At 38.9% G+C, this 25,145-nt stretch overlaps 3 protein-coding genes across 16 annotated transcripts; 1 reads left to right on the top strand and 2 right to left on the bottom strand.

The window, feature by feature from the left end:
* Positions 1 to 1,014: 1,014 nt before the first annotated feature.
* Positions 1,015 to 13,087, bottom strand: LOC131302720 (nibrin homolog). 11 transcript variants are annotated; one of them, XR_009191891.1, is made up of 15 exons: positions 12,829 to 13,085; positions 10,246 to 10,299; positions 9,056 to 9,320; positions 8,793 to 8,881; positions 8,354 to 8,484; positions 5,709 to 5,755; positions 5,500 to 5,608; positions 5,014 to 5,100; positions 4,303 to 4,474; positions 3,606 to 4,027; positions 3,166 to 3,227; positions 2,955 to 3,057; positions 2,815 to 2,873; positions 1,979 to 2,097; positions 1,497 to 1,836 (listed from the first exon to the last, which is right to left on the bottom strand). XR_009191891.1 is itself a non-coding variant. In XM_058329511.1 (14 exons), the coding sequence occupies exons 1-13, from the start codon at positions 12,863 to 12,865 to the stop codon at positions 2,820 to 2,822; spliced, it is 1,632 nt and encodes a 543-aa protein (XP_058185494.1). In that variant the 5' UTR covers positions 12,866 to 13,084; the 3' UTR covers positions 1,015 to 1,449; positions 2,815 to 2,819. The 11 variants fall into 11 exon arrangements, 7 of the variants coding, with proteins under 7 accessions (XP_058185494.1, XP_058185488.1, XP_058185495.1 ...); XR_009191893.1 differs by lacking the exon at positions 1,979 to 2,097 and adding an exon at positions 2,660 to 2,711 and having other exon boundaries at positions 12,829 to 13,084; XR_009191892.1 differs by lacking the exon at positions 1,979 to 2,097 and adding an exon at positions 2,660 to 2,743 and having other exon boundaries at positions 12,829 to 13,084.
* A 553-nt stretch (positions 13,088 to 13,640) lies between these two features.
* Positions 13,641 to 16,153, top strand: LOC131302721 (protein ROOT PRIMORDIUM DEFECTIVE 1). Of its 4 annotated transcripts, none has more exons than XM_058329514.1 (3): positions 13,641 to 15,445; positions 15,559 to 15,726; positions 15,812 to 16,153. In XM_058329514.1, the coding sequence occupies exon 1, from the start codon at positions 13,743 to 13,745 to the stop codon at positions 14,952 to 14,954; it is 1,212 nt and encodes a 403-aa protein (XP_058185497.1). In that variant the 5' UTR covers positions 13,641 to 13,742; the 3' UTR covers positions 14,955 to 15,445; positions 15,559 to 15,726; positions 15,812 to 16,153. The 4 variants fall into 4 exon arrangements, with proteins under 4 accessions (XP_058185497.1, XP_058185500.1, XP_058185498.1 ...); XM_058329517.1 differs by having other exon boundaries at positions 13,641 to 15,438; positions 15,505 to 15,726; XM_058329515.1 differs by having other exon boundaries at positions 13,641 to 15,438.
* Positions 16,154 to 16,797: 644 nt separating this feature from the next.
* On the bottom strand, positions 16,798 to 19,169 carry LOC131302722 (uncharacterized). The gene is made up of 2 exons (XM_058329518.1): positions 18,861 to 19,169; positions 16,798 to 17,505 (listed from the first exon to the last, which is right to left on the bottom strand). The coding sequence occupies exons 1-2, from the start codon at positions 19,102 to 19,104 to the stop codon at positions 17,297 to 17,299; spliced, it is 453 nt and encodes a 150-aa protein (XP_058185501.1). The 5' UTR covers positions 19,105 to 19,169; the 3' UTR covers positions 16,798 to 17,296.
* Between the last annotated feature and the right edge of the window lie 5,976 nt (positions 19,170 to 25,145).

Here is a 25,145-nt window from a genome sequence, read left to right on the forward strand (position 1 = left end):
TTCTTTCGGAAGGGATCTCTCGATAGGTATGGAAATTACTACGATAGAAGGTCGTAAGAGGAAGGGAAGTAACGTAGATTTTATTTTCTTTTATGCATCTTGTTGAAATAGTAATCTTTTCTTTTCTATTTTGAAAATCTTACTTTTAATACAGCATATGATACGATAATGATAGAAAACACGAGCATCATGAAAAGTCTCATAAGAATCGATTAATTTCACAAGATTTATTTTTATAGATCTTGTTATTTTAATAGTAAGAAGGTACTTTCGACTGTTTTCATGCTTAATTAAACTATGCAATAAAACAATACGGAGTATCATCTTTTTCTTTCTTGTACTTCTTATTTTTGGAGCTCTAATTAAAAAGTTATTTTGGATTGCTGGAAGAAATAGGATTGGGGTGAGGAAAAGGGCATCGACAAAAATACTAGTATATGTATTTTTTTGTATTTTTAGTATGTATATTTTCACTCCTTTATTCATCCAAGTAAGTCATATCTCATTCTCCGATTTTCATCTTTTCTTCTTACTATTAAAAGGGCTGCTAGTTTTTGGAATGAAAAAAAGAAGAAGAAGAAGAAGTCCTTTCTATAGATTTCTTAGCTTTGAAACAATGAAACCTTCTAAAGAAAAGTTTTGAAAATAATGTACGGAATAATCATTGCTACGCCATAGATCAAAATAATAAGGAAACGAATCATTGCTGCGCCATAGATCAAAATAAGGAAACAACTTCTCGATAGTTGGAAGGAGTCAATCTATGTTTCTGAATAGAGGTTATTTGTTTCGTTTTTCATCTTTGTGTTCATTATCGTTTGGATTTTGTGTGCTTGTGAGTTGATGTCTTGTTTAATGTAATTCAATTACAGTTACAATAAAGAGTAATTACTCACATTATTACTGCATGATTTTACCATGCTCGAAAAGGAAAATTCCTGGCGAATGGGAATGATAGAAAGGAAAATCACCCAATCAAATGAAAATAAATAAATAAACATTACTCTCATTGGCTTCTTCTTTCTCCCCTTCCCTTCTTTCCCTTTACCAACTTTATTGTCCGTCTGAAATTAATGTCTAATGACCAATTCATAACGAGTAACGGCATACAAATTTATAATCTATACTGACCATAATCCAAAAATGTACGATTCACAATTTAAAACCTAAAAAAAGGACGGTCTGTCTTTGAAATCTGCGTAGCCATTCATTTTGTTGTACTCCAACATGACCAATTCTTGTGAGTTGCGACAATTATATCATTCGGTCAAGCTAATTTATCGTTCATATGATCTGCTTGAGTGCCCAAAAACGATTTCGATCATAGTTCGTGGTGAGCCCACAATATCCTCCAGTTGAGTTTGCCCATCCAATGGGTAGTAAAATGCAATTTGGAACTGTATTTTTGTAACTGGTACTAACCAAACCCACCTCTTGGAAAAAGTTTACCTGGAAATGGCAATCAAATACACAAGAGTAAGGACACATCCAGCACAAAAATCAAAAGGGGGGCTTCGCATTTTTTGTTTGATAATTCATGTGTCCGGGCAGAAATATTACATGTACAAGACCATCAGAGACCTAGCATCGACGAAAAGGGGGGCTAAGAACAAAAAATGGTTGGTCAATTACATACAACCCTGAACCACCACAGGAGAAAGCGTAAACGCAAACCATGATCGATAACGAATGGATGAGAGAGGGAGTCAGTGCTAGCAACAATTTGAGAAAGAGTATAGGCCACATGGATATCTCTTCTTGTATATTGGTTGGAAAAATCCAAGGAAAAAAGGCTGGAGGAGCCATATTAAGCTGCAATTCATCATGTCTGCGGCCCTGTGAACGGATCAAACAAACATAGAGAGTGTGTGAACATATTGGTAGAATAAAGGAGTGGGAGATTGAGCAGATTTACGTAGTGTTTGGATCGTGGATTTGACACAATTCTCGTTCATCTTCCAAGGGAGAGGAAATGTACCACAAGTATTTTGGCATATTCACGCGATTATTTTCATGTTTTCCAACCATTTTCCTTTCCCTTCTGTCCACAAATCCACGGTCCACACAGTGCAAACATAGAAGAGGATCCTACAAAAACTGTGCGCAATTTAACCAATAAAAAACAATTCCCAATCATAGCCGAAGTACCAAAATACATAGTAATGCAAGATACAGAATAGGCTTAGAAAAGACTACTAAAAAAGATCTTTTCCTTGGCCAATATAAAAAAACTAAGGAAAATAAAAATAAAAGGGGGAGGGGATGTTATGACTTTAGGAGTGATCAAGCCAGAACCTGAGGCATGAGGTTTAGCTATTTGAAGCATGTCATTTGTTAGCTTGGAAAATAGACTAAGTGCAGACTATTGGTCAGTCCAATGATCTCAAAGGGCTGACAACAGAGGGAGAAAATCATTGTTAATATACAAACTTTCGACCCGGGTCCAACTCCACAAACTTGTGGCTCATTTCATTTGCTAGCTCTGATTAGATCACAGCAATAGGATAAGAGAATACCGGTGACATCAAAAATGATGTGAAGGAGCTGTAGTAGTTACGAATCATGATGTTTAAAGGAAACTAGACATAAACTGCAATATCCACGGAATGAAAGATTGAGGGGCTTATAAAGCAAATGACTAGAGAAACCGGATACTCACAGGCTAAATACAAGGACCTGGAGCATGCCAATTAGGATATTACAACACAATTCTGAAAATAGCCGGGTTGACAAGGAAACATTTCTGAAAAATTACAAGAAAAATGAAGTAGGTTTACTCATGTAAAGCCCTTAATAGCAGAGAAAGCAAATTACCCGTGTCAACTACGTGTAAAAATTCCATGGAGAGAGCCAGTGACTCCTCGCTTTCGCCCCTGGAATTCAATAATGAAAAGGAGATAGGTTATCAGGGAATCGTTGTTAAAATTTTAGACAATATAAGTTCCACTATCCACCTTCTCGTTGTTGAATAAGTCCTCTGCAATAGCCTCCATTTGTTTCCGCTTTTTTTCTTCTTTAACAGATTCAGCTACTTCGTCACTTCCATAGTCAGAATCTCTGCAATCAGCAAATGCACGGCAAAACTGTTGATATCATAAACTTCGTGTTCTTTTGGATGCTACATAGGAATTACATTTGGACTTGAGGACAAAGAGAGGGTCATACTTATATGGGTATTTTGCAAATGGAATAAGATTGTCGAAACTATTCCCCGATGGAGTCCTCGACTACAAGTCCATTCACAGTGAACAAACAAATAATTATCACACTATAAGCAAAAGATCAAATATGTAACTTGAATAAATTCATGGAAAATAATCGACAGCAAATTATAAATGATGACTAATGGTATGTAAATCAACCAAGTCAAGATAACTAAGCATTATTTTGGAGCACAAAATCACCAAAACTAAGCATAAATGAAGAAAAGATTATAAAGGTAGAAAATTTTAAAAAGGCATGGCCAAACCAAAACAAGGAGAGATGGATAGAAATTAACGAACTTCCTCCAGCAGCAAGCAAAAAAAATAAAAAATTGACAAAGGTAGAAAGCATGGGACTAGAATCTTTACTGTGCAATACAAATACAAGTGGAGGCCATTCACCTTTTTGAAGCATTTAAAATTTGGAACTCCATTATAAGTTGAGGAATAGTCTGAAGCTGGTAAGTTGGTATCCCTAACTACTAAAATTTGGCTATATATAATATCTGGATTTCCACTTTCAGGCTCATCAATGCGGTCTCTTCTTGCTGTTATAGTATTATCTTGGTCGCTGGAGCTAATATCTGGATTTCCACTTTCGAGCTTATCAACCTCATATTTTCGTGCTGTTGTATCATCATCTCTGCCAATGGAGCAAGTAATGTTGTCACTTCCTAATCTGGTAGCAGCATGATCTGTCTCATGTTTCGTGGTTTCTACGGGCTTAATGGCAACAGATAGGTCAACTGACGTTGCTGTTTCAGCTTCTACATCAGAATCTGCTACCACTGTCTCATCCGTCGAGCATGAAGAGGAGATCACAACTGCAGAAGAGATCTGTTTGATTAAAATACATGGACATACGAAAAAATACATTTGGAAAAAAAAAAAAAAAAAACTTGTGGTGATGATTTCTGGACTACTTTTAATATACGAGGATTTATAAGGTGCTTTTATGTGTATATAGAGGTTCAATCTAGAACTACAGATAATCGTAGGAAGCTAATAACTTTCCACATATAATTGCTAGGTAACTAGTGAGCAAAGTGAACTTCTCCTGAATAATTTAAAAAAGAAACAAGAAGACAACAATTCTTACCAGGTGCTGCTACTATTATAGAAGGATCCAAGTGTCCAGAGAAAGCAGCACAAATCAAATCTCTCTCCTTCACTATAGATAGATGACTAAGGTTACAGTTGGGCACAGATTTGTCCACCAAATCAGGAGGGGTGACAAGCACAACCTTGTTATCACCTTCATCTCCCAAGCCCTGCCGCAATTTCCTTCGGTAAGCATATTTCACAAGAAAAAGACAGGCAAGAATTATGTATGTATTGGCTACATAATACCCACTGTTCACATAACCACTATGCTTCACTTTAGTATTTAAGTTGTTTGGAAGATTAGACAAGGGCAAACCAGTAAAATGACCTGACCTTATAATGGAAACAGCAGAAAATGTGGTTCAGGTGAGACCAGGAAAGCAAGTCGGGGACAGCTACGGAGTGATTTCAATTGTTACAAAAACCCTTACAAGACCCAATTTCCTCCCTTTTTTTGAGTAGCACTGTCTCCAAAGAAACCACCTTGGAAGCATGCAACTTTCCAAATGTCCCCCATTTTAATACTATTTCTTCAATATGGTACTTACTGAACCATACGAAATATCACAAGAAGTGTGCCTAAACTTCAATGGTCAAGAAATAGTAATGCCCATACTTTTGATGTCCAAGTTGTCAGAGCTAGAATTTAAAGTACAAATACAAAAATCAACGAGAGAGTACAAAAATAACGACCGCAATCACATACTTGGCTATTTGTCGAGAATCCTTCAATATTAACAACTTTTGCGCCAACCATTGCCAATAATGATGACAGCTTATCCTTAAACTTATACTGCAAGATTAAAAACAAGTGTCATTAGTCATCTAAGAATCATCCCTGACGTTTCAAAATCAAATCACATAACAGATTCTGCGAGGTTGGGGGGCACTACTAACTTTAAGTCCGCAAAGAAGGGAGATAATTAGCTGGAATTAAATAAGAGAAAATTCAAATCAACCACAGCTTTTAACAATTAACATGCCAACAGGGCAGCAACCAACTTGTTTTTGGTGGCGTAGCTACCGAGATCAATGCAGTCAATTGTGGTTAAAAAATGCCGAATCTCGTCTCAATCAAAGAAATGAAAAAAAGGATAATATTGAACTTAGAATGCCCCAAAATTTGAAAGAAAAACAAAATAAGTTATGCATGGAAAATAAGCTTGGAATATTTGAAGTGGAGGGATTTCACCTTGTGCGTCTGTTCTAATACAAAAGTGTATCCAGTCAAACAGTTCTCTCGGGATTTGGGGTCCGCAACTTTGACTGATACTCCTTCCAACACCAAGCTTGGAGCATAACTGGGGAAACAACAACAACAGGAGGCATGCCTCATTAGTTATTATCTCTGTTTATAATGTGAAAGTAGTCATTATAAACTCAGAACAGAACGATACTTACGAACTGCAGCTTGGAATTTCAGTGCCTATATTTTTCCCTGCAAAAGCCTACATAGTGGCCGTGAATTAATGATAAAACCAGATCAAACATGAAAACCTACATATTTTGGTTACGATCTACGACAACCCAAATCAAAATACTCATCTAAAAGCAACTGGTTTTATAGAAACTTGACAAATGAACTGAAGAACAGAAAGTAGAATGGTTTATTTACTCTTTCAATGAAAGCCTAGAATTTGTTTTCAACTATGAAGTGCTATCAATTGGTGATTACATAAGCTAGATGATAAACACATGTAAAAGCAGCTGGGAAAAAGTCATGCACTCAGGTCCAAGAATAGACAAGCAAGCATGATATCTTGTACAAGAGCTGCCACAATCAAAAGTAGAGAACACAGCCAAGACCAACTCAATTAGCTTACAGGGAATTCTCATTACTAGTTAAACCTATGCCCTTTCCCTTCTACAAAATCAAATCACAGATTTGTTAATACGTATTAGGGTGAAGAAAATATGAAACATGCCTTGTCATGCAAAAACAAAATTTAGAAAGCTAAGCTTGAATACTTTCATGCAAGTTGAAGAAAAGCATCTACTTATGTCACTCATGGAAAAAAAAAATGACCAGACCTAAAACAATACAAAAGCCCCAAGAACAGAATGGCCAGCCACCCCACATATGTATGTAATCAACAATATCAACTAAACCATCAAGAGAGTGTGACACTATAATAACCGTACCACCTCTTCAGCTACTCAAGAACCCTGTAACATCCCCATGAGGAATCCAAGACATCCCAAACAGATGGAAGATGCAATTCCACATTTCTGTGGCAACCTAGTATTGGATGAGAACCTGAGAGATACAATCCCCATCACATCTACACATACAACACCCACCACCTATCCCTCTACAATTTCACCTTGTCCTCCCTTGCCACGTGAAAGCTAACAAGCTTCCTAAAACCCTACACCAACCAAATACTCTTCCAATACCCCTTCCCGTGTGAACAAGAGACCTCTGGACATACTCAACCCCCCAGTCAACATAACACTTTGCCACCACCACTCTACTCCAAAACTAGTTATTTTTGCAAGCAAATCTCCACAACCACTTGAGATACAATGCTTTATTATCAAAATACCCAACTTTCTCATCCCCAACCCTCACCATCCCCCAATCCAAGGAGTATTGTAATCTCCTTTGCCAATGTCACTCCATAAGAAGTCCCTTTGAAGCTTCTCCAGCCTCTAAGACACTGGCACAGGGGAGGTGTGAAACAACATGAAATATGTACGATTGCTCACCAAAGTACTTCCAAAAAGAGAGAATTACCATCCTTCAACACATACTGCCTCTCCCACCCCGCCAGCCTCATTTGAAACATCTAACTTGTCCAAATTGCCTTTGCCTTAAAAGAAGAGCCCAAAAGCAGCCCAACTTAAGTCATTGGAAGGGAACTAACCCAAGAATGGTAGCAAAAAAGTCGGCCTGAGATATCTCACCAACTGAAAGGAGGAACTCTAGTTGGCTACATTCGGTCGCAACCCTCAAAACACAACACAACAGACAAGAGGTAAGCCAACTAGTCCAGATCAGCTCTACAAAAATGATCATACATTGTTGTAATGAACACGAGAAACATGGGAGACTGTCAACTGAACCCCCATGCCAATCAAACGGCTCAACGCCACCCTGTCAAACCCCTAGATGGCTGGATAACGGGAAGGAGAATCATTATCCAGGACTGACATCTGGACTGAGAAAACACAGAATCTCAACTGGTACATTACTACATTCACTTGAAATACAAGACGCAGCCCGGTCAAGATGATCATAAGCCTTCTCAATGTTAAGCTTACTAAAATATCCTCCGGTTCTTCATCACACACCTCGAGTCAACAGACGCATGAGCTACTAACAAAGCATCAAAGATATGATGCCCCTCCACAAAGGCATTCCGAGAATCTGACACAACTACATAAGGAGACTCCTTTACCCGTTACGCCAAAACTCTGGCCAGCAGCTTGCAATTTCTATCAAAGGCTAATAGAAGCAAAGTCCCTGGTACATACACTCGTCACTCTGCCTTTCTAAGGATTCCATGCCACATAAGATGTAATAAGACTCCTTTCAAAAGTAGCTGACTCAAAAAACTGAAGATCATCCCTATCGTGTCCTCCCATATGACATACCAACGGTTGAAAGTAAAGGCCGGCATCGACTCCTTCAAGGGGCAGCAGTGCTTAGTTACCTCCTCTTCCCCAATGTCACATATGATCCATCCTCCTCTAAAATGGAGGCAAACTCCACTCACCTCCTCTAAAATGGAGGCAAACTCCATGCAGAGAAAAAAAAGATTTGGTAGAACTCCACTCACCAAAATAGCACTGAGACTGGAACATGCAACCCATAGAAGACATAGCCTTGCATCATTGTGCAATGGAATATTCAGAAAGATTTAGCAATAACAAATAATGCAAACAAGCCATTATTTACCACTAAAACTGGACTCAACAAAAAGCCTTCTAGATGCAGTAACTTCATTGCGCAATTAGGTAAAATAAAACACAAATATTCAAGCGAAAACACAAATATTAATACAATGCTTTATCAAGATACAGAGCTTTAAATATAGCTATACCTCAATCCAATCTTTAAGGACAAAAGGCTTCTTGGCCACAAAAGCATCAACTAACCCTTCTGTCAATGGCCTGAACTGGTTAACCAGCACATGAGTGCAGTCTGGATTCCAGCTATGAGTTGTACAAGCACCTAGATGGAGAACACATAATTATCAACAAAAAACCTCATCTAACATATACATAAAGATTCATAGGTTGGATGGACTTCTAAAGTATGCTAAACTTGTGACATGAAAAACTAGGAAAGCAGCAAGATGCAAAATATAGTGGACATTAGCAAAATAACTTGAAGAGCCAAAAAACAAAGGCCTTCACCCCATTTTTAGTGTCCATTTCTCTTCTTCATTTTACCTAAATAGGAAGACGCATTCCAAAGTAGCAGCTAGTGAACATAATAACTGCCAAATGCTTAGAAACAAAATAAACGCAACTACCAACCGCTCGATGATATCTTCTCATGAAGAAGTTGATTTGCTTCAAAGGGTTCCGAGCAGTAAACAAAGATTGTGAGAGGAACGGAACAAAACCTGCAAGATATTAGCTAGAATTAAGAGAAGCAGAACATGGTGATTTAAACATGGTAGCTTTAATTAACAGGTTCTACACCTACATTTGGTACAAACAATACAAAATGTAAATATATAATCATAGAAGAAACTCAACACATGCAGAAAGAAAATGCAGAAAATTGACTAAATTACCTGTACGTTGCATTACCAGTACCAAATGAAACCAGGTCGCCATCTTTCAGAGATGTTTCCTTGTTTGGGCACTCATGAACTTTCTCTTTTGACCCTGTATTCTTGATGATAAATGTTCCATATTTCGAACAATCTCTTATCCGAACTTTGGAATATATATTAGAAGACTTATTTTGCAGACTCCCCATGGAAGCCATCTCATCAACCACTATTTCTGCATGGATTCGAGAAACTCCTTTGTCTTTATTAACTATCACATCACATCCTACAAAGAAAAATTGAAGCTAAACTGTGAGATCATCGTGAGTTAATCCAAACAGCACTTCATAATTAACCAAAAGATAATTATCAAAAGCGTTCAAATTGAAAAGAAAATTCTAGTCTAGGTCAAGGCATAGGTGGGCACAGGTGATTTTCCTAGTTTTCTTACCCAGCCTCGACTTTGATTTTTCATAGTTTTTACCAGTACTTTATCCCTCAAGTGGGAAGAAGGCCAGTCTGAGAGCCATGCTGGGAATTACTGTCACTGTGGTCATAAATAGTTGGTGGCTTTCTAGGTTTGAATGATGGAAATCATTATCGAATGAGAAAATGATTTTAGGGGAGGAAGTGATAAGGAAAATTTCATAGAACAATTTTAAGGCCAGCTTTGTTATATGGGCCAGAATGTTGCAGCTAAGGAACAACACATAAACAAGATGAGTGTCGTTGAAACGAAGATGGATGGTTGGTAAGACTAGAAAAGATGGGACCAAAATGAAATCATTTGTGAATTGGTAAGGGTAGCAAAGATTGAAGATAAACTGCGAGAGAGTAGACTAAGGTGGTGTGGCCAGATATAATGGGGCCAGGAGATGTAATAGTAAAGAGAAACTGTTCGTAGTGTTGTTAAAAATGTTAGAGGGAGAGAAGACTGATACGAGATGTGGTGGTAAAAGTGAATATGAATTTGTTAAGCTTAATTAGTTTATAGCCTTGACATAGTAGAATGTATTAAAATGATTCTTGTAGGCTTGTAGCAGACCCCAGTTCATTGAGACACAGTGCTTGATTAAAACAGTTTTTCAAGGCTTTTAACATTTAAAAAGGTTTTCTATGATGTCTATTGGAGCTCGTTATTTGTTGGTTTGAACGATAAAATTGCAAATGAAAATGAAAATATTCGTAACAACTTGCCCAATCGAGCGTACCTTTTCGACCCACTTTGTACATCCCTTTATTGAAGATATAATAACTCTCTTCGCCTGTTACATGAATGACACGTACTACAATCAGCATAAGCCAAGTCTTTCACAGGATAACAAGGTAAACGTGTTTCATCACTTCACCATAAAACCCAAGACAAAAAAAGGAGAAAAAAATCAGCAATTAGACTTCCTTTTTTGGGCTAGACTTCAAGTTAACTTCTAATAAAGTCGTAAACAAAGATGTCATGAAAAAATAATAGTCGAATCTCGGCCTTTATAACAATCAGAACTACAAAGTGCCATTTGGCAGCTCCCCAATGCTAGTTCCTGTAATTGAGGGTGCTGTGAGGGGTAGACTGTTTTCTGACTTAATCTTGAAGATAATTTTAATTATTAAGTGGTTGTTTTAAAATTTGAGCCCAATATGAAGTTCCATAAACCTCAAAAATAGCCTACATTGACGTAGAAAATTACAACTTATTCACAACGACTAGAAACCAACAGTGACAACCATCAACTAGTATACCAGTAAATTGTCCAAACAAATTTTCAATGGCTCCCATAACAAACCCTATTCATCCAAGCACATATGACATCTTTGGATATGCTCTATTAACAATTGAATTCCAGATAAATGTCCAGCTACAGAGAAACAAGCCTAAATCAATGAGCAACCTAGTTAGCCATTGATCACCCTTCCCTAATCAATGGCCGGAAACAAAATGGACCTTCCTTCCTTGCCACTGAGAATTCAGCACAAAAAAAGAGAGACTCCATTAAGGTAGAAACAAATATGTACAAAAGTCATTATATTTATAACTTATAAGTTCCACAATAACAAGTATCAAATAAAATAACAAACAAGATAATAATGATAACCGCTGCATGAGTCACCATTCATGCCTTCTCACCCCTCTTGGGCCACTCCACGTGGCAATTGGCATCTATAAACCAAACAATAATTAGAACTGAAGCACAAAATCCACCATAAATGGCTGACATAACCAGCAAACTATGTGAGTTTCTAGCAACATCACATGGAATAGAAGTGAACTCCACCGCTTGGTTTGATGTTACAATCAACTTTCCCCTCCCCCTCCCGCTCCCCCTACCCCTGTTATCCTCTTGTCTCAGTTCATCTACTGTATAACCCTAAATCCTCAGCTTCTATATTTGCTCCAAGAAATCCTCGGAATCTCTAACTCTCAATCTTGAAAAGGGCAAACAAAACGAGGATCTCAAACCATCTATGACCCCAAGCCCAAAAATACTTGACAAGGACTGAATCTTTATTTTATACACTACTGTGAAGCTCTTGGAAGGTCCTTAAGAAAGGAGCTATCCCACACCACCAATCAAACCGAAAGTTCATCCTACCATCTCCACTAAAAATCAAACGTGCCCTGCCGAATCTGCTCATACTACGTCTGAACGTCTTCCAGACACCTACTACATGGGAAGTACTTAGGACCTCCTTAAATGTCCACCCCAACCTCAAGGCAAAATTTCTAGTCCCATACCTGACTCCAATGCTCCCCACTGTAGAAGCACGTCTCCAAAGCTATTTCACCAACAATGCCTAATCAAAGTTCCAAATATGTCGAATGCCCAACCAACCTTTCATGGGACTAGAAAACATCTCCCAGTTTGCAATAGGGCGGTTGAACTCTCACCCGAGGGCCAAGGTCTCCCTATAAATAAAGCTTACTTTCATAATAAGGAGACTTGACAACATACTTTTATAACAAGGGTTCCTACCTTTGAAATGTACTCTCTTCCACCCTTCCAATCTCCTAAAATAAATCTGCCACAACCTTAATCTCAAAGCAACGGTATCCTACGCTGTCCAATAGAGATAAGCTCATCTTTTGCATATGCACCGACAACAAAAAAACACTGCCTCAAAGTCCGCACTGAAAAAGCCACAGCCCCTCCTCAGCTTCAAGGGAAAAAAATGGCACCACCCACATGACAAATCATATTACCTAATCATACCACCCTCATAACCATCCAACTCAAGATTAAACTAGCTAACTTCAAATACATTAGAATTCAAGTTCAGCAAAGCAACAGAAAAGAGGGGCTAGCTAACCTCCTTAGCCTATCACCCCTATGTAACAATCCTCTTGGTTGTGAGATTTTGTCTTCAGTTGTTTGTTGGCCTAGCCTCTTGGGCTGTGGAGAGTTTTCTATGTAGGCTAGCCATGTGTTGACAATGTTCGCAGCGTGGCTCCTGCTTTCTTCTATGTCTCCTCCTTTGATTATTTATGAAACACTATCAAAAACTAAACCTACTGAAGACCTCCATCACCATTACAATAGCAAACTAGAAAAGGGAAACACGACTCCGGTGGAAAAACTTAAACCCAAGAACAACCCTTCTCCCCAAAACCCATAATCACCATAATATACTGTAGAAAGTCAACATATGCTTCCTCAAGCTTGCAAATAAACACCAACCCTAGTATCATAGTATACACAATGTGTGTATAGTAAGTTGATCCAACATAATGGCATTTCAAGAAATAAACCAACAGGAAATACTTGGGTATCGATGGCCAATGGGGAAAGCATTGAACTACTAACCTGGAATTGGGTCGACAGGAAACAGACCCCACACCATATTTCCTGTGTTTTTGTTTCCTCCAATCAACGGTTTTTAGTCTTGAAAACGATAAATGGGTTCATGAGCTTTCTTGCCGCCAATCGGCTGATGGACTTTGTAGTAACGCAGCACGGCAGCAGCTACGAGCCCGAGAGCGGTCCGGCGCTGGGGTTGAGGAATTTTCTCTTATTAGGCTCTGTTTGGAACTCAAGAAGGAACGGGAGAAGAAAGGAAAGGAAAATAATGAGAAAAAAGTTAAGGTCAAGCGAGAAAAAGATAGAAAATGCAAGAAATAAAAAAAAAAAAAAAACATTACTACCATTTTTTGGATACATTCACCCAATAAGAACTAAAATTATTATTTTATAATTTTCTTTTATCTTGTGAACTATGAAGAGTCACTATTTAATAATTATCCATAAAATGAGAAAAAAATGTACTTTATATCTAACCTATTACTATCATTTTTTGGTATTCACCTGGTAAGAATGAACTAAAATTATTATTTTATTTGCTTTTATCATGTGAACTGTGAAGAGTCACCCTTTAATAATTACGCATAAAAGGAGAAAAAAAATGTACTTTATATCTAACCTATTACTACCATATTTTGGTATTCGTCCAGTAAGAATGAGTTAAAATTATCATTATTTTTTGACTTGCTTTTATCATGTGAAGAGTCACATAAATATGCATAAAAGAACGATAAAAGAAATGTACAAAAGACAAGTATAGTGCGAAAATAATTTTCCAAGGCACCTAAGCTCAACACTATTTCAAGAACCAAACATGACCTGAAAAAAGAAAAAAAAAAAAAACTGAGTGAAATTTTATAGCTAAAGACTGGACACTGTATCAGTCCGGACTTGGTTTCCCTACCTCACTCTGTTCATCAATGGCAACCCGCATCCTCAAGAACCTCAAATTCACCACCACCACCGCCACTTCTCCTCCATTCACCACCGCACTCCGCTCCAAAACCACCTCGTCCCAATATGTCTCCTCCAGGGCCAGAGACCCCACCTTTGAAAAACACATGACCCACTACAAAAACCTCCTCAAAGTCATCTCCATCCAAGACCTAATCCTCTCAAACAACAAAAACCCACCTTCCATCTCCCTCGATTTCCTCACCCGCCTCTCCCAAACCCTCCACCTCAACCGCGGCGCCGCCGCCTTCCTCCACAAGTATCCCCACATCTTCCACGTCTTCTACGACCCATCGGAAGCCAAACCCTACTGCAGGTTAACCGAAACCGCCCTCGAAATCGCCCGGCTCGAGTCGGCCACCATTGCTGCCTCCGAACCGGTCACAATTGACCGGCTGGTCCGGCTCCTGTCCATGACCGTGTCAAAATCGCTGCCGCTACGGGCGATTTTCAAGGTGTGGAGGGAGGTGGGGCTGCCTGACGACTTCGAGGACTCGGTAATATCGAAGAACCCTGATTTATTTGAGTTATTAGATGCCCATGAGCCTAATACTCACATACTGAAGCTGAGAGATAATGTTAATAGGGATGCATTTTCGGCCGCGGTTGAAAATTGGAGGGTTATAGAGTGTTGTAGAGAGGATGATGGGGTTGATAGAACTGAAATTAGGTTTAGTTTTAAGCACGGGTATCCACCGGGAATGAGGCTAAGTAAGAATTTTAGGGCTAAAGTGAAGGAATGGCAGAGGTTGCCATACGTTGGGCCGTACGAGGAGATGGGAGAGAAGAAGAGGTCTAAGAGAGGTATGATGGAAATGGAGAAACGGGCGGTTGGGATCGTTCACGAATTCTTGAGTTTGACAGTTGAGAAGACGGTGGAGGTGGAGAAGATTAGCCATTTTAGGAAGTGCTTTGGGATTGATTTGAATATAAGGGATTTGTTCTTGGATCACCCTGGGATGTTTTACTTGTCAACCAAGGGGAAGAGGCATACTGTGTTTCTGAGAGAAGCTTACGAGAGGGGGTGCTTGATTGAGCCGAATCCTGTGTACAATGTGAGGAGAAAGCTTCTGAATCTAGTTCTAATGGGGCGTCGGGGGTTTATCAGTGGTGATTCGAAGTTGAGGGATGGAGGTAGAAGTCAGGTGGAAGGATGGAAAAAGGAGGAAAATGATTGAAGTAAAATGTATTTCTATATAGAAGAATGCTTACTCATTTAGGGATGAAGTTCCTCAATAGAGGCCATCATCTAACTTCATGGAGATCTTGGACAGCAAAATCAATGGAAAAAAAAAAAATGGGGTGTTGGCAGGAGAAAGAATGTATGTGTATTATGTCTACTTGGTTTGTGGTGGCGCATTTGGCTGTTGAGACTGATGTCATATTGTCTACTCCACAAAGAGGAAACCCCAAAGGGAGATGAATAAATTGGTTGAACAATGGGACCCTTTGGGTTTTTTTTTGTAGTTTTCATTGAGTGACCCAGGCATTTGAATACCAGTGACATGGCTTTAGTCTGTCCCTCCCAGGTTGGTGTTTCGTTGTATGTTGATCCAACTCTACTGCCACCCTGCCGAAACTGCTCCCTACGTGCCCACTGAGTTCTCATTGAATAGGTGCTTGTTTTTTATGAAGAGTTACATTCGCTCAGCGTAGTTATGGGTAAGTGGTAAGTGTCTCACCTAGGTGGTTTTTTTTCTTACCTCTCCTACTCGTATTCTCTCGCAGGCAGGCAGCAAAGAGATAAGCAGACACCTTACTGTGAAGCTTTGTTGCTCTCAGGTGAATCCTATATCATCCTCGAGGTGGAAACTTCAGCAAAGAAATCGTCTATGTTACATGTCACTTGTTGCTTGGCAATCTATGCTGAAGCGTACCACAAATCTAACCAGAATTAAGAAATGGGCTACCTTTTCTTGATCACTTTACGTAGTCTTCTTTAACATTCAGGTAAACTGTAAACCATCTGCATCATGAAATTTACCCCAGTTGAATCCTCCTTCTATGATGTGGCTAAAAATATGCTTTTATGCAGATCATCTGCTCGGAAGATGCTGAATGCATTAGGTGTTTGTCATTTCAACTTGTTGGCCTATTTGTGTGTACTTGTCAAGTGGTGGTTGCAAAGCATTAAGTTCAATGCTTGATATTCTCGTCGTTGTCGCAACATATTGGTTTCATTTTCGTAGCTCCTGTATGAGAGAAGGTGTGATGGTAATGTTTTACTTGACACAGGAGGTCACCCCTTTTGTGGATATTTATGCCATTTGGGGCAACGATTGTTTGCTGCCTTTTTTATGTGGTTGTAAACTCCCCGGTGCTTCTTATTTGCTGGCAATGCCGGTTACATCAAATTTAACCTCGTACATTTGTTCAACTGTTCATTTTGTTATTTCTTGTACATCGGTTAAACATACTGGTACCATTCTATAGTTCTTTAGACCACTTCAATTAGTGTTTGGCAACAGATGATGGAGATTGGTAATTAGAGTATTGTGCTTTGCTTTGGATATGGAACATCGATTGCGAGCTTTAAGTTGATGTTGAATTGTTGATCAACTCCTTTGGTTTCTTCTCTTGATACCTGCAGCAGACGATGAGAAAGTCGGTTTGGTGAGACCTTGCAATGCACCATGCTTACAGAGACGACTGCCTATTTACCTCATAATCCGAACATGGCTGGATTAGGATATGTTACTGCTTCTTCAATTTTAATCTTCCGTTTTCTTAGTGCGCTCCTGGGAATACATCCTATGGAACCGGAGTGCGACCATTTGCTAAAACTTAGAGCACCTAGCTACAGACCATGATTCGAATCCATAGAAAAAACCGAAAACTAGGCCATGTTGTCTGGGTTCGAAGCCATACAAAGACCGAAAAGCGAACGACCTCTTGCCTCTTCCACTAGGGGTAGGAAAATAACAACCCTCTCATTGGGAGAGAGAAGAAAAACAGAAATTGTTGCATTTCTTTACCATCACAGTTGGTGACTGGTGAGTGAGAAATAAAAGAGAGACATACTGGAAAAAAAAACTACATTATTATATTTCCGGCACCCACGATATGCATCAGGCTATAGATTCATTTCCACAAAATTCCAGTGAATTCCATAGAAGGGATTGAGGAAGTAACAAAAGCAACAGTCCTATGCCAGTACAAACGGAGCTGCCGTATTTTCCAACAGAGTCTACGCATATCCCTTCAAAACACAACTTCGGACATAACTGTGCATGCGAACCGATGTTCGTCTTCAAGCCCATCACAACAACTGAACCAATGTGCTGCTCCTCGGAACCAACCAACAAAAGAAGACTCCATTGAACTACCGAACCCATCGAATGATCTGATCAAACAAGAGTCATCCCAAAACAGTGAGTAGATGTCAAAGCACATACCAAAAACAAAACCTTCAGTTGGCTGTAGCCTAGTTCCATAACCCACAAAAGGCAAAAGGCAAGGAGGGAAACACCAGTGTTCATTTTAGTTGGGTTCCCCCTGTTATGGGGGTTATGATGGATTATCAAAAGGTAGTTTTGAACTGTTGAATTTTCTGGAGACAAGCTTGAGCCCTCTCAAGCGCAACCTCAACCCTATCTCTCCTCCTACTATACAACGACTCGTCGAAGTTAGCCCTCTGGATCAGTTGCTTGCTCTGTTCGATTTTACCGCCCGGCTCTGTTCTTTTCCTTTCACTTGCACCTTTCTTCCTCTTCTTGCTGGTTGATGATGCTGTTCAAATCACAAAATACAAATATATATGACCGACACGATACGCGCACGTGTGTAAATGCATATAATTATTTGTTTATACCAGTTCACACGTACCTTCGACAACAACTTCAAGGGTTATGCAAGTAACAACGACCCAAAGGGCCATGGTTGAGGTAAAATCAAACGGTCTTGCTATTGTCAGCCCACTGGGCTGACGATAAGCACATTAGAAGACAAAGAAAACACGTATTTCTGTGTTCTTTTTATTCCCTTCAATACATATTCACACACTCATTATTGTCAGGTCACTTGGCTGATTTTAGAATTTTCCAAAATCAAATTTCAGAAATGTCACGCCTAATTGGCTATTTTTTACAATCTTCTCATAACCGGATGTCTGGCCAGTTTACGCGCACCCCAACTAATTTCGTCGCTCTAAAGTTAACAACCGGTCAAACCTTCCGGTGGCCCAAAGTTTGAAATGTTTAGCCTCTGTAGGATTCAAATGTGAGACAAGCACTTATACTATTTACTTCTCACACGGATTCCATACTTTTTGAAGAGAAGTTTTTCAGTGCCGGGTCGGTATATTCCACCTGGTGCCCGCTCATGCATCCAAACAGTCCAAATGTGTTTTGGACGGTCTGGATTTTAAAAAAACTTTTCTAGGGAAGAGTTTAACTTCTCTGGGAGAAATTTTTTTAAAAATCCGGACCGTCCAAAACACTTTTGGATGGCCTGGATGTGCCGAGTGGGCACCACGTGATACCCACACGGCACTGAAAATTTTCTCATTTGTTTCTCATACCGACTTGACGGACTAATTTTGACAAGCAACGCACACGTTTCAAACTGTTTGCAGATACTTGAATACCCTCTTTTTGACATTCAAGTATACCAGTTTGCACCTTAATCATCGCCAATATGCTATGATTTTCATTCGAATTCCACGGAGACTAAACATTCCAAATCTTGAGCCACTGGAGGGTTTGTCCGTTATTTTTTTTGGACCGTAACTTTTTTACTACATTTTGAGTTTAGTATTATTTTGTTTGTTTTCTGTTTCTTCTTTTTTCCTTCCTACAACCAAACATTTCTCGCCCAAAGAGTTGGCCCGGTAGTCTTGGCCTCAAACCTAGGAGCTTATTCCCTCCTAAGTTTGATCACGTTCTATTCTCATTGCCAACAAATCTAGGGGTCCATTCATCCCACACACATGCATGTGAAACGAATGCGAAAGGGGCTGCAGGGACTAGTCCGAAGAGCGCGCAAGCTGGCCCGGAACACACCCTTCATCACAAAAAACAAAACCTAACATTTCTGAAAATATAACATGGCATTGGGGGGGGGGGGGGGGTGGGGTGGAGCCTAACCTTGAGTGGTAGCAGTGGAAGAGGAGCACACCACCATGTTGTTGTCATATTGATTAGAAAGAAGCATCGTCGAGTTTTGTGATTGGAGAAGGCAAATGAAGGATTTGAGCTCAAGTTTCAGATACTCAAACCGATTGGGGTGCTGGGCTTCCAGTATTTGCAGCTCTTCTTTGGCTTGCTCTATCATCATCTTCCCGTTCCCCCATGGCGTTTCTGACCATTCCATCATCTGGACCATTTCCATCTCGCTCTCTCTCTAGAAAATGCAGAGAGGCTCAGATGGTTGGTTAAACCCCCAAGGAACATCAGAAAGCGCAAAACCTGTAAAAAGGAGGTGAAAAGCCAAGGGAGCTTTGAAAAGGATCGGTGCAAAAGTAGGAAAAAAAAGGATGTGAAAAGACATTCTGTCGTTCTGTCTCATTATTTAAGAGTGTCCTTTGTTTTGGGGTGCTCGCTTTGGAAATAGTTTTGTCTTCCCCTTATGTTATTTTTTTTTTTAGAAAATCTTATTTACAGAGCCTTCATAAATACTGAAAGATTTAAGGAACTCAATTTCATGCGTCCAAAAGTGATTTAAACGGTTTGAATTAAAAATAAATTATTGCCGTGAAAAGATATTTATTACCTGTAATAGTTTAAAAGTATATCTCAATCATTGATTGCTGAAACGGATGGGTGTGATTATGCACATATGTAAATAACCAATTCATGGAGCTTCTATCTATTTTTATTTTGAATTGTAATTTTGGCACTCCAAAAATTGATAGAGAAGATTCAAAATTGAACTGTATTGATACACAAAAGGACATCGTTTTGAAACCCCTCCATCAATTTTTGGAGTACTAAAATCAATTTCCTTTTGTTGTTTTTTTTTAGAGTGAAAAGATCATTCCAATTATATTAATTCAAAAAAAATTACAACTAAAACAACAAATAAAGTGCAAAAAATAAAAATAAAAATCAACGGCAGTTTCGGAAACGAGTATTTTTTACCCTAAAAACATTTGTTAGGCTTGAACATTTTAATCATGTTAAACTTTCAAATCAAGTTTGACCAAACTCAATTTTTCCCGGCTTATGATGTAGAAGAACTTCAAGTTATTCGAGATCAGCTCTTGTTTAATTTAATTAAACCTCTTCGAAGTCGCTCCGTCCTCATAAATAAGCTAAGCTTGAACATGTTTCGAAGCTCATTCAATTTTCAAACCAAATTTAAACAACTAACTGCTCGACTCTTTTACCACACTTCTCTTATGAGTTATATAGATGAGTCTCTATACGAATTCGCATTGCGATGGTGGAGTTTCACAAACAGTTGCCGTTATGCTCCATTTATTGGATCCTTCTCCAGATTTTAAAAAGTTTTCGATAAGATCATCAAAATTATTCTCTGCCCCTTCAAGTGTTCAACCATACCCAAATTTAATTTATTTAAAGAGAGACATTGATTGGCAAATGTATGTATCAAACACATGAACTTGGAAATTAATTTCATAGGAATTTTAATCATTCAAATTTTCTCATTTAAATATGTATTCCAATTATGCATCAATTGACGTCCGATTAGCTCTATTTTTTATACCGACAATAAATTAAACGAGCTTAAGAAAATAAACGATTCCGACCAATTTAATAGCCCCGTTATTGACCTACACCATAGTCACAGCTGCCTTCAAAGCCGTGGTCCTATTGTGTTTCTATTTGTGAAATCTTTCTTCGGCAGTAGTGATTGATTGGGAGCCTGAGGTTACAACGGTTGAAATTCAATTGGTTGATGAGTTTATTTCCACCAACCACTTGATTAGTTCCAGTGTGATGCGGTCCCAATAAAATATTCTCTCCGTTTCTTTTTTAAAGTTCAATATTTTATTTTGGATTGTCCCTTAATAAGTGTCAATTTTGTAAAGTTAGTGGGTAAAAGTTGGTACATTTTTCATTTTACCCCCAAAAGTATATTCCATTTTGAAAAGTTACTGAATAAAAGTGTAATGATGTCTCCATAAAGAGTAAATAAAGAAAATAGAGGTAAAAATTGATGTGAAATGTTTAATGATGATATTTTCTTAATAAATTAAAATTACAAGGCGAAACATTAAAAAGGGATGAAAAAAATACGATTTTATAGTTCCAGTAGATGGTCGGTCTTTAACTGAACCAATGATAAAATTAGTTAAAATTGGCCTCGGATTTCCAATATAAAGAACACACGCATCATCGGGTTTGCCAAAAACGAACATAGAAAATCATGGCCCTTTCTTCTTTTTTTTGCTAATACGCGTAAACTGGTTTGAAAATCCCAACCGTCTGGGAGAAAAAAAGAAGAAGAAGTGATTGATTTTTTTTTTTTTGATCCGCAAAGTGATTGATTGGGAAGAAGCATCAGGAAACAGAGTATCTCTTGTGCTGTTGAGGTGTGTGTCTCGAGGAGCAAGCAAGCATGTAGCGAGATCGGATCCCTTGTCAGACTCCCATCTAGACAGAGGCATGTCCGATTCATCTCAGTCGTTGATTTGCGAGATTAACGGCCGAAAAGAATCGGATAGTCTCTTGTTTGGATAGGAGTCAGACATGAGATCTCCTTACGCTCGTAGCCCATTTCGCGTCAAACCCAACACCTTAATTATGCGAAGGAGATCCCCAGTCCGACTCCCATCCGGACAGAGGCCTGTCCGACTCTTCTAGGCCATTGGTCTCATAAATCAACGGTTGAGATGAGCCGAAAACTTTTTGTGCCAAAACGACATCATTTTGCTACAAAAAGTGTTCGGCTCATCTCAACCGTTTTCGAGATCAACGGTCGAGAAGGATTGGACATACCTCTATCCTAATGAGAGTCGGACTGGGGATCCGAACTCTTAATTATGGATATCTGAATTTATTAGATTTCCCCGAGCAACAACCAAAAATACAAAAACAAAAAAAAGATTCTGCATTATTGGTCTCGCTGACGCAAATGTCTGCAACTTTTTTTTTTCCTAATAGCCAATTAGGCGAATAGGCTCCGACAAAGAAAAACCTACATCCCAAAACTCCTTACAAAGGCCACCGAGATACAATACCGCACACAAAAAATTATACTAACACAACGGTTGCGTAAAACACTGTTACACAACCAATCTCTAGCCGTCCATTGCTGTAATAAATTGTCAGGATTCATTCAAATTCTTCTATGGAAAAGTTAAACTTTTTTTTGGAAGAGTTTTTTTAAAATCTAGACCGTCCAAATACATCTAGACGGTCAGAATTAGGCGCACAACCGTTATGTTGGTTGTACGCATCCAACATCAAAAAAAGAAAAACACACCACACCCAAAAGGGTTAGGAAGACCCTCGAAGGAGAGAACAAAAAACTAGAAAAAAAAAAAGAAAACCACCGGCGTTATCGGATCAGACAACCCAACCTTCCCTTCTCCAAATCAACTCCAGATCGGACCCTGTTCTCCAACCTCTTGACTTCGGACTTTGCGACCCGATCCCTCTAGTCGCCGGAACATTTATAGCAAGGCGTCGTGGCTAGATCTGGACGGGGTCCTGGCTGCAGACGGCTTCAAGCCAATCGAGGGCTTCGGAATGTCAAGGAAGAAGTTACACACGAGGATCTGTTTGATGGCGGCGACATAGGCGGCCAAAGAGAGGTGAGACGAAGAGGAGACGGTGAAAAGAGAACGGCGGAAGAGTTCGACGGAGATGTAAAAGGGGAGGCAGAAGAAACGTTAATAAAAAACGCTCATCATAGAGTTGGAAACCCTAGTGGGAGGGATGGAGGGGGCTAGGGCTAGGAAGTACTAGAGAGAGAGAGGCTGCAACTTGATTAGGGCTCTTTGTGATATTGCTGCACGATTTTGGGCAAGGATGGACCTATGTGGGGTCTTGTGTGGGGCACGGTCCTCACTCGATTTTGTAAAACTATACTTCCTTCGTCTCATAATGTTGGGCATTTTCAGGAATGCGTGTCATTTTTAAATTGCATATATCTTTCAATCCATAATATTTTAGGCGATTTTTTGAACTTTGTTTAATAGAATAAATGAAATTCTATCAAACAAGATTTATATTGCTTATAAAAAAAATTATAGATTAAAAGATATAGTTAATTTTCTCATAAGGCTGGAATAATGAAAGTGCCAAACATTATGGGACGGAGGGAGTATTTCATGTGTCTTAATTTATTTGTTCATTATGACGCAGCGGAATTAACAAAGAGATTAGTTACGTACTAATCAAACGAATGATAGGTACTCGTAGCCACGAGCAGTTCTTGAATCTTCAAGAGAAAAAGACAAAGTCTGAATATTATTGATAATAAGCTATAAAAGTTTTTATAATTGAATAGGTTACAGCCCTTTTTATAAGACCCTAACCCTAGAAATCCTATTGTAAAAGAAATAATAAATCATGCCAAAACAAGCGGCATTAAATAAAAGATAATTCCTAATTAATTAAAATAAAATCCTAATTCTTATAGACCAAGAATCCTAATAAAGGTAGAAATCAAAATCAAACTGAATATGGAAAGTTTATAATTCTAACCTAAACGAAAATCTTCCTAGCCAAAATCTTATTCTAAAACAATAAAAATAAAATACAAAAACTCTACATTTTTGTCCTACATCAGTCTCATTTTCTTCAAAAGAACTCGCCCTCGAGTTCTCATTAGAAACTTGCCACCTTCCCTTCCAAAGAAATAGGTATTTGGAATACTTCAACCTCTCGCTTGTCTTCCAAAAATCATTCAAAGAAAAGTGTTCATGCAATGATCTTTTCTCTTCATGCTTCAATTTGTTGACAAGATTCACTAGACGAATGTTGAGAACCCAAGCAAATTGATGCACTCCAAGAAAATCTAATAAATGAGCATTATGTTGATGTTGCAAATTATCTTGAGCTTGATTTAGTTCCGATTCCTTCGATGTCCCTAAAGTAAGTGGAACATCACCTTTGCAGTCGGCTATGCAAGGATCAGAAGTTGCTAGATTAAAAACAGACAAGTCATGTGCCTTCAATTCTAAAACTTCACCATTGCCATCTTCACCATCACGAGTCCTTTCTTGACTAGTATCAGCCAATAGTTCTGTATTGCTAGTCGGGCTTTGTTGATTTTCTTGTTCATGAGGTCCATCAACTAGACCACTGATATTCCCCTCAAGTGATGAATGTTGACCGATAAGAGCTTTGAAGTGATGCCCATTGGTTGACTCATGTACCCCCGCATCCCGCCTATCATCTCTTTCCTCCGAACTCTCTTCAATTTCAGGAGTCATTGCTTCCCAATTAGCAACAAAAAGAATTAACTCATCTGGGCTATCAACAAACATCTCTTCTTTCCCCCCATCCTCTTTCTCTCTAATATTACTTGGGATGTTTTTGGTAAAATCATCCTTAGTCAGCAAAACCCAATTGTCGAGGTCAACATGATCCACTTGAAGTGAGCTCGGCTCCTCTTTAACACATATTTTAGTATCAACCATCTTCAATGGATAATTGTTTTGGTCCTTAACAACTTGGTCGCCAACTTCTGTTTCAACTTTTTTACCATCAACTCCCTCTATGACCGCCTTATCAATTTCTTCAATCACATCTTTGGCAAGAGTAGTTGTATTCTGTTGATTTGATTCGTACTTTTCATCCAATAATTGTTTATAATTATGCGGCAAAAATCTCACCATCAGACATTTTTTTATTCTTAACCATGCAAAAATATGGCGTTTGTTCTGTTGATCTCGCGAAGATTGCAAGTCTAACCACCAATCTAGGGCTGGACCTGTAAGCTTTAACAACACGTACTTCCACTTTTCTCCATTCGAGATTTTCATATACTCAAAAGCATCCTCAAGATTAAGTATCCAATCTAGAATATCCTCAAAATATTCAGAACCACTAAATTTAGGTAAATTATTATAATACCTGAAATTTGGTTGCCGCTTCATCGACTGATAATCATCATGGTTCTCGAATAGCTCGCCTTCAAATTTATTCATAGTATCGTAGTGATAATAAGAATATCCTCCGGAGACGTTTTGGTGAATAGGTTGGTTGCAGGCAAATCCCTCAACGCAGTTCCTATTCTGGTTAGGAGGTTGGCGATGGGCAAATCCCAACGTGCGATCCTTCTCAACCCTTTCTGGCCTTTGGCAATTTTGTAGAGTTAACCCCTGCAGCAACTCACGGATCTCTGCGAACTGAGTGCGAGTATCTTGACGGATCTCGGCTAATAGAGTGCTTCGATCCTGCAACTGTGTTCGGTTATCCTCCATCATCCTCCTTAGGTCAGTAAGCCCACGACCA

Source organism: Rhododendron vialii, chromosome 10a (assembly GCF_030253575.1).
Source record: "Rhododendron vialii isolate Sample 1 chromosome 10a, ASM3025357v1".
Classification (NCBI taxonomy): Eukaryota; Viridiplantae; Streptophyta; class Magnoliopsida; order Ericales; family Ericaceae; genus Rhododendron; species Rhododendron vialii.